The sequence below is a fragment of the Sinohyriopsis cumingii genome, chromosome 10 (genome assembly GCF_028554795.1).
Source record: "Sinohyriopsis cumingii isolate HCF-2022 chromosome 10, ASM2855479v2, whole genome shotgun sequence".
In the NCBI taxonomy this organism is placed as follows: Eukaryota; Metazoa; Mollusca; class Bivalvia; order Unionida; family Unionidae; genus Sinohyriopsis; species Sinohyriopsis cumingii.
Window position 1 is genome coordinate 123,992,205 of NC_142970.1, and position 18,438 is coordinate 124,010,642.

Here is an 18,438-nt window from a genome sequence, read left to right on the forward strand (position 1 = left end):
GTAATTTTCCAGCCCAGTATTTACACACAATTTACACTGAAAATTTGTCATTTAATGCAAAAGTATTCATGATCATGTCGTATAAATGAACCTACTGAAACTCTATGATAGGCAAACAGGACAACGTGGCCAAAACTGACCTCCTGAACTCTATGAAGGGCAAACAGGACAATGTGGCCAAAACTGACCTCCTGAACTCTAAGAGGGCAAACAGGACAACATGGCCAAAACTGACCTCCTGAACTCTATGAAGGGCAAACAGGACAATGTACCAAAAATTGACCTCTTGAACTCTATGAAGGGCAAACAGGACAACATACCAAAAACTGACCTCCTGAACTCTATGAAGGGCAAACAGCACAACGTACCAAAAACTGACCTCCTGAACTCTATGATGGGCAAACAGGACAACGTACCAAAAACTGGCCTTCTGAACTATATGAAGGGCAAACAGGACAACGTACCAAACACTTACCACCTCAACTCTATGAAGGGCAAACAGGACAAAGTGGCCAAAACTGACCTCCTGAACGCTATGAAGGGCAAACAGGACATGGCCAAAACTGACCTCCTGAACTCTATGAAGTGCAAACAGGACAATGTGGCCAAACACTCACCTCCTGAAAGACAATGGGTACTTTAACTTTTGGTTCTCTTTTCCTGTCTTGCTCCAGCAGTATTTTTAGAGGTACTCCAAATATTCCTTGTTCTGAAAGGAAACTAAAATTTACAGGGGACATCCAACTATATAATTCAATCAATACATTCAACACTAATCTTATCAAACTTTAAGCACTAATTAAGTCAATATTTGATTGCCGAGTAAATTCCTTTGCACTAATAGTCATTATTTCATTACTAAGTCAATACTTCTGTTCAAAATAGTCGTGAATATGAATGCCCTTTTCTCCTTGAAAACACTGGACAACAAATTTTTACAAAAGTCATGTTACTGAAATAAAATTAGTCAATTCTTATCAATTTTTATGTGCTGAACACGAATATGACAGTCAAATTGCAAAATTGGCTCTAGTTTTTTTGTAATCTGCAAGAAATTAATGTTTACATAACGAAATGCATTCCAATAGTAAAAGGTCAACTGTAATAGCCTACCTATAAAAAATCAAGTCATTGACTACATCTTAGATTTCTTCGCCTGTCTCTTGTACAGCTGTTCGGGAGCATCTCTGAGGAGTGTCCAGCAGTAGTCAGCCAGCATTGTAGTGGACCATTTTCCCTGGTATCTTTGTTCCATTGTTGCGATATCTTGATGAAAACGTTCGCCGTGTTCATCACTAACAATACCACAGTTGCTAGGAAAGAAATCCAAATGGGAATGAAGGAAGTGAATCTTTAGAGACATATTGCAGCCAAGTTTCTTATACTTCATCAACATGTCTTCTACTAGTTCCTTATAGTTTTCTGCCCTAACATTTCCAAGGAAGTTTGTAGAAACTAGGCGAAAAGCATTCCATGCTTGTTTCGCGTCACCTTCCAGCAAGTTGTTGAACCGGTCATCTTTGAAAAGCTCTCGAATCTGAGGACCCACAAAAACTCCCTCTTTAATCTTTGCTTCGCTGAGTCGAGGGAATTTTTCATGCAGGTATCGGAATGCTGGCAAAGTCCGGTCAATGGCTTTCACGAAGTTCTTCATCAAACCTAGTTTGATGTGAAGGGGTGGTAGCAAGATTTTCTGAGCCTCAACCAGAGCTGGGTGTTGGATATTCTTCTCTCCAATGGCTACATTCTGCCTGTGAGTCCATTCCTTCCTCATGTAGTGCATTTCCCTTGCTCGGCTATCCCACTCGCATAAGAAACACATGTATTTTGTATATCCTTGCTGCAGTCCCATTAAAAGGGCAACTACCTTCAAATCACCACAGAGGTGCCAGCTGTACTTGTTATACTCAATGGAATGCAGTAGCTGCCTTAAGTTATCGTATGTCTCTTTCATGTGGACAGCATACGCTACTGGAATAGATGGAAGAATGTTTCCATTGTGCAAAAGCACAGCCTTGAGACTCAGTTTCGAAGAGTCCACAAATAGTCTCCATTCTTGTGGGTCATGAGTGATTTTTAAAGCATTCATGAGGCCCTCAATATCGGAACAGAATATCAGATTACTTTCCTTTCTGAAGAAAGGCTCCAATTGCTGGTGGCGCTTTCGATATGCAGTAATTGTGACATCTTCTTCTAGAAGATTCCATTGTTGGAGTCTTGATCCTAGCAATTCTGCCTTGTTCTTTGATAAGTCCAAATCACGAATCAGGTCATTTAGTTCTTCCTGTGTTATTCTGTGTGGGGTTGATGATGCACCACAGTGAAAATCTGGATCACTGCATGCTGATGGACCAGGAGAAGAACAAGGTCGACTCACCTTTGTCTTCGTCAGATGAATCAAGAGAATATTCTGCTGGAGGTTCTGGAATAGGAAGTCCCTCACCATGTGGAACTGGTCTCAATGCAGACGGAATGTTTGGGTAGACTATTCTCGACTTCTTTCGCTTTGTTATTCCGCCGGAAAGAGGAGGAACCAAGCAGAAGTAACAGTCATTTAGGTGGTTGCTTGGCTCTCTCCACACCATTGGGACTGCAAACGGCATTGATGACCTTTTGCAATTCAACCACTGTGAAAGCTGTGTTGTACATGTAGCACAGCATATATGCGGAGCCCAAGGCTTGTCTTGGTCACCAACCTTGCATCCGAAGTAAAGATGATATGCCTTCTTCACTTGAGAATTGATACTTTTCTTCTGGTTGGCAAATGTCACTTCCCCACAAATATAGCAAAAATTGTCCGCGGTATTAACACACTTTCGAGGCATTACTGTTCTTTATTGTACGTAAATGGATAAAATAATAAGTTTTATGTAACAGTAGCTTGAACTGTCTCGCACAACGTCTAAAATATTTTAAATGCTGAACCTATCTGATTGGGCTTTATATAGTACACTGCTTACGTCAGCTTCAGCAGCCGCCTGGCATTAGTATAATAGGCCTACACATGTATAGTACACTGCTGACGTCAACTTACTTCAGCAGCCGCATGGCATTAGTATTGCATTGCATCAGAAAATGATGCAATCAACTGTGGATGATGTGAGCATGATGGTATTATGCAATGTTACATCATTATTCCGGATGTTGCTGCAGTCCTACTGGAGAAATTTACACAGTGAAACATAGAAAATGAGGTATATGAATATCTTCAAAACGAGAGCCAATACAAATTTTTCACGGTTATATTCGTGTTCGGCACACCAAAATACTACAGATTAGGGCCTTTTCAAGTCAGTAATGATTTCACTGTTGACCAGTGAAATTAACTGGACCTGTACACTTCTTTTTTTGTCACTCAGAATTGTTTTCTGTACTAATAATATCAGTTATGAATGAACTTTGTCACTAAAATGAATGAATAACTAATCAAATAACTTGTATTTCAGTATGTGTAGCCTTTACAGCCAATTCAAATAGGAAACAGACATGTTTTTATAACTTGTATTTCAGTGTAATCTTTACAGCCAAATCAAATAGGAAACAGACATGGTTTTATAACTTGTATTTCAGTATGTGTAGCCTTTACAGCCAAATCAAATAGGAAACAGACATGTTTTTATTTCAGTATGTGTAGCCTTTACAGCCAAATCAAATAGGAAATAGACATGTTTTTATAACTTGTCTTTCAGTATGTGTAGCCTTTACAGCCAAATCAAAAGGAAACAGACATGTTTTTAAAACTTATCTTTCAATATGTGTAGCCTTTAGAACCAAGTCAAATAGGAAACAGACATGTTTTTATAAGTTGTATTTCAGTACATGTAGCCTTTACAGCTAAATCAAATAGGAAACAGACATGTTTTTATAACTTGTATTTCAGTATGTGTAGCCTTTACAGCCAAATCAAATAGGAAACAGACATGTTTTTATAACTTATATTTCAGTATGTGTAGCCTTTACAGCCAAATCAAATAGGAAACATACATGTTTTTATAACTTGTATTTCAGTGTAGCCTTTACAGCCAAATCAAATAGGAAACAGACAAGTTTTTATAACTGACCTTAACCTTTATAACTTGACCTTAACCGTTATAACTTGACCTAACCTTTAAAACTTGACCTTTATAACTTGACCTGCCATCAATGTTTTGAAGATTTAAAGGAGATATCCTACCCACCTCTAAATTTTTTCCTCCGACGTTGGCGACTGTATATGATGCCAAGAGTGTCAAACATGACTGTCAGCTCCAGGAGTGCCAGGCGACGAATATGTAATATGTCTGCTCGACTTAAATCCTTAATCCTTGTTAATCCCAACTTGTCATCCCGCAAAACAAAGTTCTAGAAAAAACAAATACAAAACTTTCCACGTAATTTTTCAACGATCTGATAACACCTACTTTCAATAAATAATATATCCTTAATAATGCTGTGTGATATGCAGATATATGATAGATACCACACTGTGATATGCAGATATATCATAGATACCACAGTGTGATTTGCAGATATATCATAGATACCAGTGTGATATGCAGATATCATAGATACCAGTGTGACATGCAGATATATCGTAGATACCAGTGTGATATGCAGATATATCATAGATACCACTGTGTGATATGCAGATATATCATAGATACCAGTGTGATATGCAGATATATCATAGATACCACTGTGTGATATGCAGATATATCATAGATACCAGTATGATATGCAGATATATCATAGATACCACAGTGTGATATGCAGATATATCATAGATGCTGCAGTGACATACAGATATATCATAAATACTGCTGATACTGAAGTGTGATGCACAAATATGTCTGTGATATTTGTAGTGAGATACAAAGATATATACATGATATTACAGTGTGATAAACAAATATATATATATATATATCATCTAACAGTGGTGGTATAAAGGGGCTCAAGAATGGCATCGTCTAACAATGGTAGTGTGATGGGACTAAATGATGACATCACCTAACAATGGTAGTGCAAAGGGGCTCAAGTATGGCATCGTCTAACAGTGGTCACGGGAAGGGACTCCAGGACCACATCATCTAACAGTGGTCGTGTGAATAGGCTAATACAGTTAAACTTTGTTTAGACATAATGTACAATGTCAGCAGAGAAGGATGACATCAAAGTAGAAGAAGAATAAGAAGTTGTCTTTTAGGCTTCAAATATTGTTTAGGGTATATAAGAAACTAATCATCAGTAAATAAGCTTGATCTGGGTTCTTGTAATGTGACCAATTTGATAGCAGGTGGACACAGGATGACACTTGACTCATCAGGTCTCACGAGATCTGATGTACTTGACTCGTCAGGTCTCACGAGATCTGACGTACTTGATTCGTCAGGTCTCACGAGATCTGATGTACTTGACTCGTCAGGTGTCACAAGATCTGATGTACTTGACTCGTCAGGTGTCACAAGATCTGATGTACTTCCACTTCCTATCAAACTTAGCGTGATTCAAACACCTCATTACAGTACTGATAACCATTATTTACATCGAGTACTGCAGTCTAACACAGATAATGCAGCTAGACACATATAATGCAGCTAGACACATATAATGCAGCTGGACACATATAATGCAGTCCGACATAGATACTTCAGTCGGACACATATACTGCAGTCTGACAGATAATGCAGTCTGGTACAGATAATTCAGTCTAACACAGATAATGCAGTCTGACATAGATACTTCAGTCGGACACATATAATGCAGTCTGACATAGATATATATCACAGATAATGCAGTCGGACACAGATAATGCAGTCTGACACAAATGTATCACAGATATTGCAGTCTAATACAGATATTGCAGGTGTGACACAGATATATCACCAATACTGCAGTCTAACAGAGATATATCAGATACTGCAGAATGATACACAGATATGACAGACGCTGCAGTCAGACACAGATATATCAAAGATACTGCAGTGTGATATGTAACTATATCAGAGATAATGCAGACTGACATATATATATATATATATATATATATATATATATATATATATATATATATCAGATAACACAGTGATACAAAGATATATTACAGATAATGCAGTCTGACACAGGTATATCACAAATACTGCAGTCTGACACAGATGTATCACATATACTGCAGTCTGACACATATGTATCACATATACTGCAGTTTGATACACATATGTATCACTAATGCTGCAGAGTGATCTAACAATGATTATGTGAAGGGAGTCAAAGATGACACCACCTGACAAAGGTCATGAAAACTGGATGTCTTTCTTATGTACCACCATACTGTACAACACTCTGCAATAATGAAGATGTCTCTGTGATGTACCATTATACTGTACACAACAGACACCATGTAATGACTTCCTGATGTACCATTATACTGTACATAACAGCCACCATGTAGATGTCTTCCTGATGTACCACTGTAATGTACACAACAGCCACCAAGTACATGTCTTCCTGATGTACCATTATAATGTACACAACAGCCACCATGTAATGTCTTTCTGATGAACCATTATAATGTACACCACAGCCATAGCAGCAGAGAGGGTGAACAGACCATAGAATTCCGACAAACAAATAAAATAAACAAATAAATCATCTCGTAGAAAGGTCCAGATTTTACAAATGAACTTTCCTTGAGATGTTTATTTTTGCAATGACCGATTGTGCTAATAAAACCTCAGTTCGAAATAGTAGCTGAAAAAATAAAGTACTCTACGTGTTTATTTATTTCTTGTTTATTTTTTTGACGACCAACGTTGGTAGGTACCCTCTCTGCTGCTCCTCTTCTGCTGATATTAATTAAATTATTATGTTATAATAAAAATGGTACATCCAGAATCTCATACTGCAAGAACAGCTCGAGAACGATTAGAAGCAATTAAAAAATTTCTTCCTGTCAGAGACTCATTTAGAAAAAATCTGCAAGCGCAGCAAGAATCAAAAGTTGAGTTTGAAGAAGACACTAAAAAACTATTTAAACCCGTCACTGCAGCTACTGAACAAGTTACAACTGTCATCAAAGAAGATCTTCTTCCGGTATCAAAACAAACTGTGGTACAGGCTGAAAAAATAGCAAGAAGAACCAAACAAACAAAGAAGATTTTACGAGACCTTCCAACTAACATAGCCGCAGCTCAGCCTCCACCTGTTGATGAGGAAATACTTGAAGGCATTGGAGAACTTCGTGCTGAAGTCGCCGATGTGAGAAAAAAACTTGCATCTGAACCCAAATCAGCAGAAGAAAGCTTAAGATTAATTGCAAGATTTAAAGAAGGAGTTGTTGAGGAAATTAGAAATATTGAAAGAGAGAGATTACCTGAGATGATATCAAAAAATATATCTAATAAATCTAGTATTTTAAAACCCGGTCATGAAAAAACAAATGATGATAATTTCATTAAATGGATATATCGCGTATATTACAATAAAAAACAAGCTAGAGGTCAAGAATTTAAAAGACTTAAAGAAGAAGTAGAAAGACTTAGAGGGAGACGGGAACAACCAGAACAAGGAGAGTCCTCCCAGTATCAGCTTCCTCCACCTCTGCAACAAATAGAACAACAACAACAATCTTCTTCGCCACAGCAAAGGTTGTTGTCGAAAATTAAAAAGGCTAAAGAGTCACTTAAATCACCCTTCTCGAGGAAAATTCCTGCACCGAAAATGACATTTACACCGACAGGTTCACCGCATGGATTTCGAGAAGGTTCACCCCCGGACACCGCTGAAGTACTTACTTCGGTAATGCAACCACCACCCCAAGATGAACCTAAAACAGGATCTGGTTTATGTCCTGATAATATCATCAATGACGTGTCACGGTTAGAAGTTCTCATAGGAGGAAAACGAGCTGGAAATAATTCACCAGAAATAACCAATGAAGCAGCTGATATTTGTCGGCGACTATTTCAAGGTGGTATCATGGATATTGGCGTTTACCGAGAACTTATTGATGAGCTCGTTGATGACTAGTTGTTAGATAAATGGTAAATAAAATAAGATGATTGTGCATGATAATCATCGTAAACCCACACAGGTTAGAGCGGTAAACTCACGATTACCAATCTATGAAGCAATTTACGGAAATGGACTTGGTGATGTCATTCGAGGATTATTCACGAGGATAGCTCCAAAAGTAGCACCCGTCGCAAAACAATTATCGATGAAGGCTATTGATATTGTTCGTGATAAAGTTCCTGGTGCAATTGTCAATGTTGCTGGTAAGGCGTTCTCGGCGATCAAAGAAAGATTATCACGATTATTGCGACGAAAACAACAACCACCGGTGAAACTGGCAAGTACTGAGGTGATGCCCGCAGACGTAAGTAAAATAATAAATCAGGCTGCAAATCAAAAACTAGCGGCGATATCTGAAGAAGCAGAAAAAAATATAACATCAAATTTAATAGCAGGAAGTGGTCTTCGTCGATGATGATCATCATTTGGAAAAATGGTAACTATAATAAAAATGTTCAGGCGCGAATCAGACCCAGCATTTGATATGGAGGCACCTGTCCTTAAGTACGAGTCAGTACGTGATTATCAATTTTATTCTTATGACGCAAGACTACCAAATCAGCGGGGGAGAATCGAATTACAGGTTCATGATACAAGTAGATATTTCTTGCCCGCTGAAGCGTTTATTGAAGTAGAAGGTAGACTTGTAACGAATGTTGTAGCTAATACGCCATATGCTGCTAATTTGCGTGTTGGTTTTGTCAACAACGGAATTATGGCACTGTTTGATAGCGCCACATACATGATTGATGGAAAAAATATTGAATCAATTCAGAAGGATGTTGATGTTGCTACAACAATAATTGGTCTGGCGAGATATTCTGACGACTTCACAAGATCAGCTGGTCCAACAATGATGTTCGCTAAAGATATCACTGACAACGCTAACCATAATCAGTATATCAAGGTATTCACTCCAAGGGCTACTGCAGTTGATCCACAGGCAGAAGCTGCCAACCCCGATCGTGAAGCTAGACCAGGTGCTGATTTTGAAATCATAAAAGATACTGCCCCGACTTTCAACTTAGGGTTTGCAACACGCCGGGCGGCGCTGTCAGGAGATAATAGAAATTTTTCGTGTGCAATTCCATTATCTCACATCTTTGGATTTTGCAGAAATGTTAGAAAAGTCATCTTTGGAGCTAAACACACAATTGTGCTCGTAAGAAAAGGTGATGATAATGATGCAATCTGGCGAGGTGCTGGTGCTGTTGCTGATGGTAAAGTAAATATATCAAAACTTTCATTGTGGATGCCAGTAATGACTCCATCTATTACTGAGGAACAAAAATTACTATCTTTTATGGATCAAGGGGGTAAATCATTGCTATCATGGTTAACAGTAACCACAGATGCTGCTCAAAGCAATATTAATGGTTTATTTACATGGCATATAGCATCACAACAGGGTGTTTCTGCACCACGACATATTTTTATTGCATTGCAAAATATTAACTGGATAAATGATCAACAACAATCACATATGATATTTGATAATCTTGGAGTTAGTGAGGTTTCTTTACGGATAAATGGACATCAAGAACCAGCCGAGGATATACAACTAAATTTTGTTCAAAATCATGTAGCGCGCGCATATCATCGTTTAATGTCATTCATGGGACGTGATCAAAATATAGATACCGGGTTGCAAATATCACAACTAGATTTTACAGGTCTATATCCGATTTATTATTTTTCACTAGAACATCTTGATTTATCCAAACAATCTGTTGTTGATATACACTTTCGAGCTCATGTTACTGCCCCGCCAGCTGGTGGCTTTTACAGAGCGATCGCGGTCATACTTAGCGACAAGGCCATGTTACTTGAAGGTGGCAGTGGTCGAATGAGGGTCGTTGATGCACCGGTGGAAAATCTTTAATCGTGTTATTTAGAAAAATATATTTTATATAAAAATGTCGTATGGTCATGTTAATGTTACTCTGACCCCGGGTCAGGTAAAAAAGCTTCAATCAAAAACCGCCAACAAATGCGGAACTAAAATATCACTAAAACGAGATCAGATTGGTGGTGGTCCAAACAAATTATCGTTGACAAATAATCAGATTAAACATTTCAATAAAGCCCTAGAATCAAAAACTGGAGTTCAATTCCATCTCTCCCCGAGCGCCATCAAAGACATGGTTAAAATGGGTGGTATATTCCCATTTCTTGCGGCCATTCCGGCATTACTAGCTGCGGCTGCTCCAGCCGTAGCAAAAGCGGTCGCGTTAGGTGCCGCTGGAGCGGCGGGTAAAAAAATTTTCGAAAAAGCTACTGGTGGACGATATAACAAAAAAAAGGGACGCGGTCTAAGATTACCGGGATCTCGTTGGGGGAGAGGCCTAAGGCTTCCAGGATCATTTCGTTAGACGTTCCATCATCAAATTTTGATTTACTTGATGCTGCTAAAAAATTAAAAATATCCGCCTTTAGAGGTGTTTTTATGCGAGATCAATTACCGAAACAACCAAACAAACTAGAAACAGGTATTATTAATCTTGACAAACGTTCCGGACCTGGTACTCATTGGGTATCATACGCGATTGATCCGCGTGGAATTGTTTATTTTGACTCGTACGGGTTAGCTCCACCTGTTGAATTTATCAAGTATGTCGCACCACTCCACGCAACAACTAGCGGTTATAAAGTTTGGTATTCAACGCTACCCACACAAACAATGACAGATCCGCCAATATGCGGCCGTGAAGTAATTAATGTACTCGACGCAATATCAAAATCATCCAAGCCGCCACATAAAGTCGTGCACGATTATACAAGCAACCGATATGTTGCGCGTAAAGCATTTTAAACAACGGATCTTATTATAATGGTTGACAGTTACGGAAGATCTTCACGCGTTAAGAAAATAAAATCCGACGTTGATCTGTCAAAGTATGCGACTAAAGATGACCTCGCTGATATTATGAACCTTGCTGGAGTTGACCCAGATGAAGTTGTTATTTTTCAAGATCGATATGGTAAACTAAAAACCAGCAATATCAGATGGAATGATATAGTCCGGCGAGTACTCGGTGCAGTTACGGATAATATTCCCGTGTTTACTGATAGCGGCAAAATCAGAGATTCAAGTATATCGTTTGCAACAATTAGAGATGAAATTGCAAAAAGTGTTGCTAATCGCGTGAGAAACACCGGTGACACAATGACAGGTGAACTTAACATGAACGGGAACAAAATAGTAGCTGTAACAGCTCCAAAAACTGACAACGAAGTCGCAAACAAACAATACGTCGACGACGTGGATGGAAAACTATCCACGCTACGGGCCGAGTATGACGTTCACACGGGCGCGTTTACAAGGCTTCGAAGAAATTTTCAAAAAACCGATGATGCCATAAATAAGTTCTTTGGAACTCCTTCCGTCATCGATATAAAACTCGTTGATATCAAAAGTAACCTAGACACGATCAAACGAACACAACTAGACATCGTAGCGGGAATTCCTGAGATTATCAATAAAATCAATCTGATTAAAATTTCACCTGAAATACCTCCCGGGCATATCATAAACATCGTATACACGGTATCATCGGGATTCGCAACATGGTCGCAGCAAAATAAATATTTCAAATATACCGCAACAACCACTGGCGTGTACAGGCTGTCTGTGTTTAGTGCTGCAAAATTTGAAATATTTACAACGTTTCCATGGCGTCATTCCACAGACAGGTTTTCCGGGGTTGTATCTGTTATATTAAATATCGGAGCCGAGGAAATATTTATTCTGGAAGCAGCTGATAAGAAATTAACCGCAACATCTTACTGGTGGTGTTTGGAATTTGTAGCTGAAACACCTGAATTGGTTACTGCATAAAAATATATATGGACGGTGCGCAATACAGATACAATCAAGCGCGTGAATGGCAGGCTGCGCTAAAAGATCAAGTCGATCAATATACAGTAAAAGTAAAAAAATATCGACGACGATTGGTTATCGTTGATGTGATTGTTTATTCAGTATCCGCTGTTGTTGCTGGAACCGGTGTAATATTATCAGCGTTGACAACGATGGCACCAGTAGCTGTAACTATCTGTATTTCAGCAGCAACAACTATTGCAGGTGTGCTTGGTATCATCACAAAAAAAATATGTACTTGTACGAACGAAAAATTATCCGATTACAAAATAAAATTACATACAGCGACGGTAGCATACTCGAAATTATCCTCGTTGTTATCAGCGAGTCTCAGTGATGGAATTATATCTGATTTCGAATTTTCAATGATGACCAAAATATACGATGAAGGTATTAAAGATACAAGTATCAATAATGACAGAATTACTCCAGCAGATCGTGACCAACACAACTCCACCAAAGATAACGATGATCTCGGTAAGTTCAATTAATCCTGAATTTAGTGTTAATTTTCCTACTGCAATTCCAGTAAAAGAAATAGCGTTAGCTCAATTACGAGTATATTACAGCTGGCCAAATATCAGATCAAAATCGTTTCATGGTACACCAGCAAATAATTCGCTTGTATTTACTAACAAGAACAAATCCGATGGAACACCTGACTGGGTTGTTGTTGGAATACCAACTGGCAGTTACGAGGTCGAACAAATCAGTGAGGAATTTGCGCGTAGAATAAAATCAATAACGGGAAAGGAATCAAAAATATCAATAAACGTTCATGAGCCGACGTTGTCCTCGACGGTTGAAATAAACTCACCTGATTATGCCGTTGATATTTATCAATCTTCAATCACATCCGTGCTAGGATGGCCGGATGTTCCCCCGGTGTATGAAGGACCACCAGAACCAACGAGGGGTGATTTTATCACAGATGAAGCAAAATTTATGATAGTTCCTGAATATAGAGGTAAATATCCGTGGGAGGAGAGCGGCAAGATTTACTTGTTTATAAGTACTTCTGATGGTGAAACCTTTCCTAAAATAATAAATAATGTACGTAGTATTCGTTCAGGTGCTAGAGTAAATCCACTCGTTGATGAAGAATTTATTAAATCATATTCTGATCCTGTTAATTTTGAATTTAAACAATCAATCAACAAACTACGAAATTTCTTTACTGATAGCTACAGCGATGACGTAAAACAAAAAATCATTGAGACGATAAAACATCTAAATCAGGTCATATCAGATATTAGATACGTTAATAAAACTATCATTGTGAACATGGTTAAATACGGTGATGAAATTATTGATAATTATAAAGCTGGACCATGGTTTCTCAATCATTACAAAATAACTGAACAACAATTACCAACATTTGTAATACCCGGGATTGATGCTGGAGAACTAGTAAAATTATTAAACGATCTTATCAACGAAAACTTCCCTAAAATACTCGATGCGTGGAAAAAACTAACACCTCCAACTGTTCTCAGACATGATAATGATCCACATGGCGGCGGAAGACACGTATCTCCGCGGATCGTTAATATAACATCGACGGTCGCGGTCAATCTGGTTTGTGACGTAATCGATGGCAGCTATCAAATAGATCTCGGAAGATCAAATCAAGCTCAACAAGGATACATCCTATACACGTTCACACCACAAGTTCCCCCTGGAAATTTAATCGTGCAAGAACCAACTAATCCCGTGTATTTGCGGTGTCACAATAATATGTTAACACGAATCAATTTTAAACTCACAGACCACCTTAATCGCTTGATTGACATACGTGAAGAAGAGCTTGTGATAAATCTGTATGTAAAGTCGTAAGACTTTTGTCGTAAAGACTTCCGTCTTAAGGATTTCTGTCGTAAAGACTTTATCGTAGATCTTCATGTGGAGGAGGGTTTTACACGCGAGGATTTCTTAACAGTTAGAAGAACATTTGTAACAGAGATCAGAATCAAATTCGATCAACTTAAAAAAAATAATATTTATTAATTTTACTGAAATTGTACAAATTACTTGATTTTGACTACCAACTACCCCCTCAGAAACATAAAAATGCACGAACTACTTGATTTTGACTACCAACTACCCCCTCAGAAACATAAAAATGCACGAACTACTTGATTTTGACTACCAACTACCCCATCAAAATCAAGAAAGTTCTAACCTTGTCAAATTGTTCCTAACAAATTTTATTTATTTATTTACTGAGATTTTTATTTTTTTTTTACTAAAATACAACGAAATTGCTCAATTTTCCTGATTTTGACTACCAACTACCCCGTCAGAAATCAAGTAATTCGTGCATTTTTCTTTGATTTTGACTACCAACTACCCCGTCAAAATCAAGTAATTTGTGCATTTTTCTTGATTTTAGTAAAAAAAAATAAATCCTCAGTAAAAATAAAATTTATAATAAATAAAATTTATAATAAATAAAATTTATTAGGAACAAATTTGACAAGGTTAGAACTTTCTTGATTTTGACTACCAATACACGTGGTCAGCGTTGACATGGACCCCAGTTACCAAAACTTTCATTTTCATTATCATCAGTAACGAAGTTACCTTGGATCGTTTCATCAGTAACGAGGTTACTCTGGATCGTTTCACCAGTAACGAAGTTACCTTGGATCGTTTCACCAGTAACGAGGTTACTCTGGATCGTTTCATCAGTAACGAAGTTACTCTGGATCGTTTCACGATCTGACATTATTTTTCTTAATAGTCTTATGCGAGTACTAATCGTTTTCTTTGCCTCATACTCGTGGGATAATAACGACTTAATTCTTTCTACAGGGGTAGAAAGAGGAACAAACTCCTTCACATGATCATCTTCTACGGTAGCTAGCGACTGAAACATTGCCGATTGAATCCGTTTCATGAGACTGTATTCAGATGATAGTGTGTGTGTCCCCATGGTTTTACGTTCTTGTAAAATCTCAAAGTCAGAAACTATTTTTTCAGGATTAAGTTCATCAGATATATTAATTCCATCTTTTTTTAATTTTTTAATAGCGACAATTACATCATTGATATTTTCATGGTTCATTATATAATATATAAATCTTTAAAATAAAAAAAATATCCCAGAACCCCTATCGAGTGTATTAGCGAGTTCGTCGGGATGTTTCAGGGACAGCACAGCCAAGAACTCGTAGCTTGCCACCGCAATCTACCAAGTTCATTAGGCAAATATTCCCTCTACAAGAGCCCCTAGCCCGCCAAACAACGGTCTAGAGGCCCAAGAGGGAGGACGGCACAACCCTCATAAACTCGTAGCTTGCCACCGCAATCTACCAAGTTTAGAGGTATACACATAACATATAACTAACTAAGGACAGCACAGTCCTCATTAAACTCGTAGCTTGCCACCGCAATCTACCAAGCTTAGAGGATATACATACAATGAATGAAGAGCCCCTATCGAGTGTATTAGCGAGCTCAGATTATGAATGAAACGGTACTAACTAAGGACAGCACAGTCCTCATTAAACTCGTAGCTTGCCACCGCAATCTACCAAGTTTAGAGGATATACATATATACAATGAAATGGTTATATACAATGAATGAAGAGCCCCTATCGAGTGTATTAGCGAGCTCAGATTATGAATGAAGTACAAACATATAACTTAACTAAGGACAGTACAAACATGTACGCTCAGCAAAATCACACCCACAATAATTAATCCAGTGGGTGATACGAAAATATGTATCAACCACAAGTCAATATTGTGGTTTGTGAATTTGCTGAGCGGAGGGGTTATTGCGGTTCCCCCCACTATTATAAAAATCGCAATTATGCGCACCACCAACAAATTGTCAGCCATGGGGATTCGATCCTGGACCGCGAGCGTCACAGTCCAATACCATACTGATCGAGCTATCAAACATTGTTACGAACATATGTTTCGGAAGTTAATATATAGCTAAGGAACCAATATTTACACTAAACAGCGATTTCTGAATAATAACGGTTTCTGTATTTATAACAGTTTCTGTATTTATAACAGTTTCTGAATAATAACAGTTTCTGTATTTATAACAGTTTCTGAATAATAACGGTTTCTGAATAATAACAGTTTCTGTATTTATAACAGTTTCTGAATAATAACGGTTTCTGTATTTGTAGCGGTTTCTGTATTTATAACAGTTTCTGTATTTATAACAGTTTCTGAATAATAGTTTCTGTATTTATAACAGTTTCTGTATTTGTAGCAGACCGAAAATCAATAATAACAGTAGCATTAATGCACCAGTCAAAGAACTTTCCAGAATTGTAAGTTCAGTGAACACACAACTGCAGGTCGATTACAATGGAGTAATGGTTTCTGTTTACACACAGCTTCCTACGGATCATGTGTTGTATGATGGGGAAATATTTAAAAACCATAAATAATACTTCTACGAGTAATTAGTTACGATGTAATTAGTTAAACTGACTAATTACGATCATAAAAAACCAACCATCTACGAAGAAAACTATATATTACAAAGTAATCTCCCCTTAAATCAAAAATTCAGTAGTGTATGGAGGACCTACTGTGACATAAATTAAAAAAATTAATTCAATGTGGTGATGATAGCTAATAATGTGGTGATGATAGTTATTGATACTGAAAGATGATTTTCTGCTTATATTTTTTCGATAAAGCTGTTTTATATATATTTTCTGCGACTTTTTGTACTGAATGCGGGTGAATATCAAAATATTTCGCAGCAGCACACATCGAACGAAACATAATTTCTTCACCAGTTTCCATGTTTGTGGAAATTACTACCCTTCTAGAAACTGTCTTACATCTTCCTGTATTTCCACATGCAGAGTTCATGCTTTGTGTGACAACACGAAGGTTGGATAAATTATTGTTTTGAGGATTTCCATCAATATGATCAATAACAAGACCGTCTTTGATCAAACCCTTGTGACACTCGTATGTAAATCTATGACAGCGATAATGTTTCTTCCCAACAGTAAATGTGAGATAACCAAAATTATTAACATAACCAACTGGTCTCTTCAACCTACAGTGTCTGATGATACCATTAATATTTGATTCATAGTTTGTTACGACAGGATGTGGGACAAATATATTTTGCTCCATTATAATAATATTATATGTTTAAATCATTGTTTGTCTGAAATCTTGATATATAATCCTCCACGGATTTTATAGCGTTTTCACCGCTATTATTTTTTTTGTCATAATATCTTTTGAGCTCTCTGAACCGTTTCCCGCCACACTTTCCACATAATTTTGTCTTTCCACGTACTCCAATACCACACCGTAGACATGGTATTGGTCCTAGACTTCCTCGTCGTATGTTTTGTGAGTGCATCCAACAAAATTCCTTTCTACAGGATTTGTTGCATCGATTTACTGAGCCGATCATCAACCATCTACATTGGGACATTGTATATATATATATAATTTTCTTTATTTAAATATTTGTTTTAATTATATGAACGAGTTTGAGAGATTATCCCAAACTAGGCCTGTTAAGTATAAATTCAACCTTGACAGATTATCTTCTGACTTGCCAGTACGAGATCTGGTTGATCCGAAAAATAAAAGTTTGATCTCGAAAATTCATGACGCAAAGAAAGAATTTTACACAGATGGCGCATCTCATACATGGTCAACGTTCAAGATTATACGCCCTGACTCCGTCAAGGACGCTGTCACGGACGCCACAATGAACGACAAGCGAGCGGCAACTATCATTAACTACATCGCTGAATACGAGGGCAATCAAAAATATTTCTTCAGAGTAAAATTTATTGTATTAACAGAAACAGGTAGTTGGATTATCCGTGACAAATATGATCCTGTTCTTGGCAATAATAAAACTATCATATTAAGTAAAAATTCCAGACCGGGTCTATTGACTGGTATTGATAGACCATATTATGAGCGAGCGTATCCTGTAACAGCAGTTATTTATGGAATTTATGAGATAAATAAAAAACCCAACGTTGATAAACTAGCGCCGATGAAATTATCATCCTTGACCTTGTCAAGGCTAAATTGTGTGGCTGAACGAGTAATAGAACACTTTACAAACGCGATGCGTGGAAATGGATTAACTGATTTAAGGCGTGAAAAAATAAACTCGTGGGCTGATTCAGTTAAGGATAAAGGTGCTACAATAAAAGATGTTGCTGAGTTAGGAAAAATATTAAAATTTCCAATAACCGTAGCAACAATAACGGGAGAAGTACTGTACCAGTCGAAATATAAATCGAAGGGAGCTCCAATAAATATTATCGATCATAACGCGCACGCATGGACTAACGCAGTAACAATATTTCCACGTGATCGAACTGTTAGATTTTACTCCCCAGATAATTCTGGGGCAGATAATTCTGTGGCAGATAATTCTGTGGCAGAATTATCTGTGGCAGATATGGCTGTGGCAGATAATTCTGTGGCAGATAGTATGTTTGATTTTATTAACGAAATAAGTAAAACCGATCCTGTATCGGTAT

At 37.5% G+C, this 18,438-nt stretch overlaps 1 protein-coding gene across 3 annotated transcripts in view; it reads right to left on the minus strand.

Moving 5' to 3' along the window:
* Positions 1 to 18,438, minus strand: part of LOC149791143 (rho GTPase-activating protein 18-like) — a 225,489-nt gene that overhangs the window by 110,981 nt on the left and 96,070 nt on the right. For all 3 annotated transcript variants that reach the window (XR_016423943.1, XR_016423942.1, XM_089973062.1), the window contains exons 8-9: positions 4,179 to 4,341; positions 618 to 709 (exon numbers count right to left, since the gene is read on the minus strand). Coding sequence is in view for 1 of the 3 variants with exons in the window: in XM_089973062.1 (XP_089829188.1) it covers positions 618 to 709; positions 4,179 to 4,341 (255 nt within the window). In the remaining 2 variants the exon portion in view is untranslated. The remainder of the gene's footprint in view (positions 1 to 617; positions 710 to 4,178; positions 4,342 to 18,438) is intronic.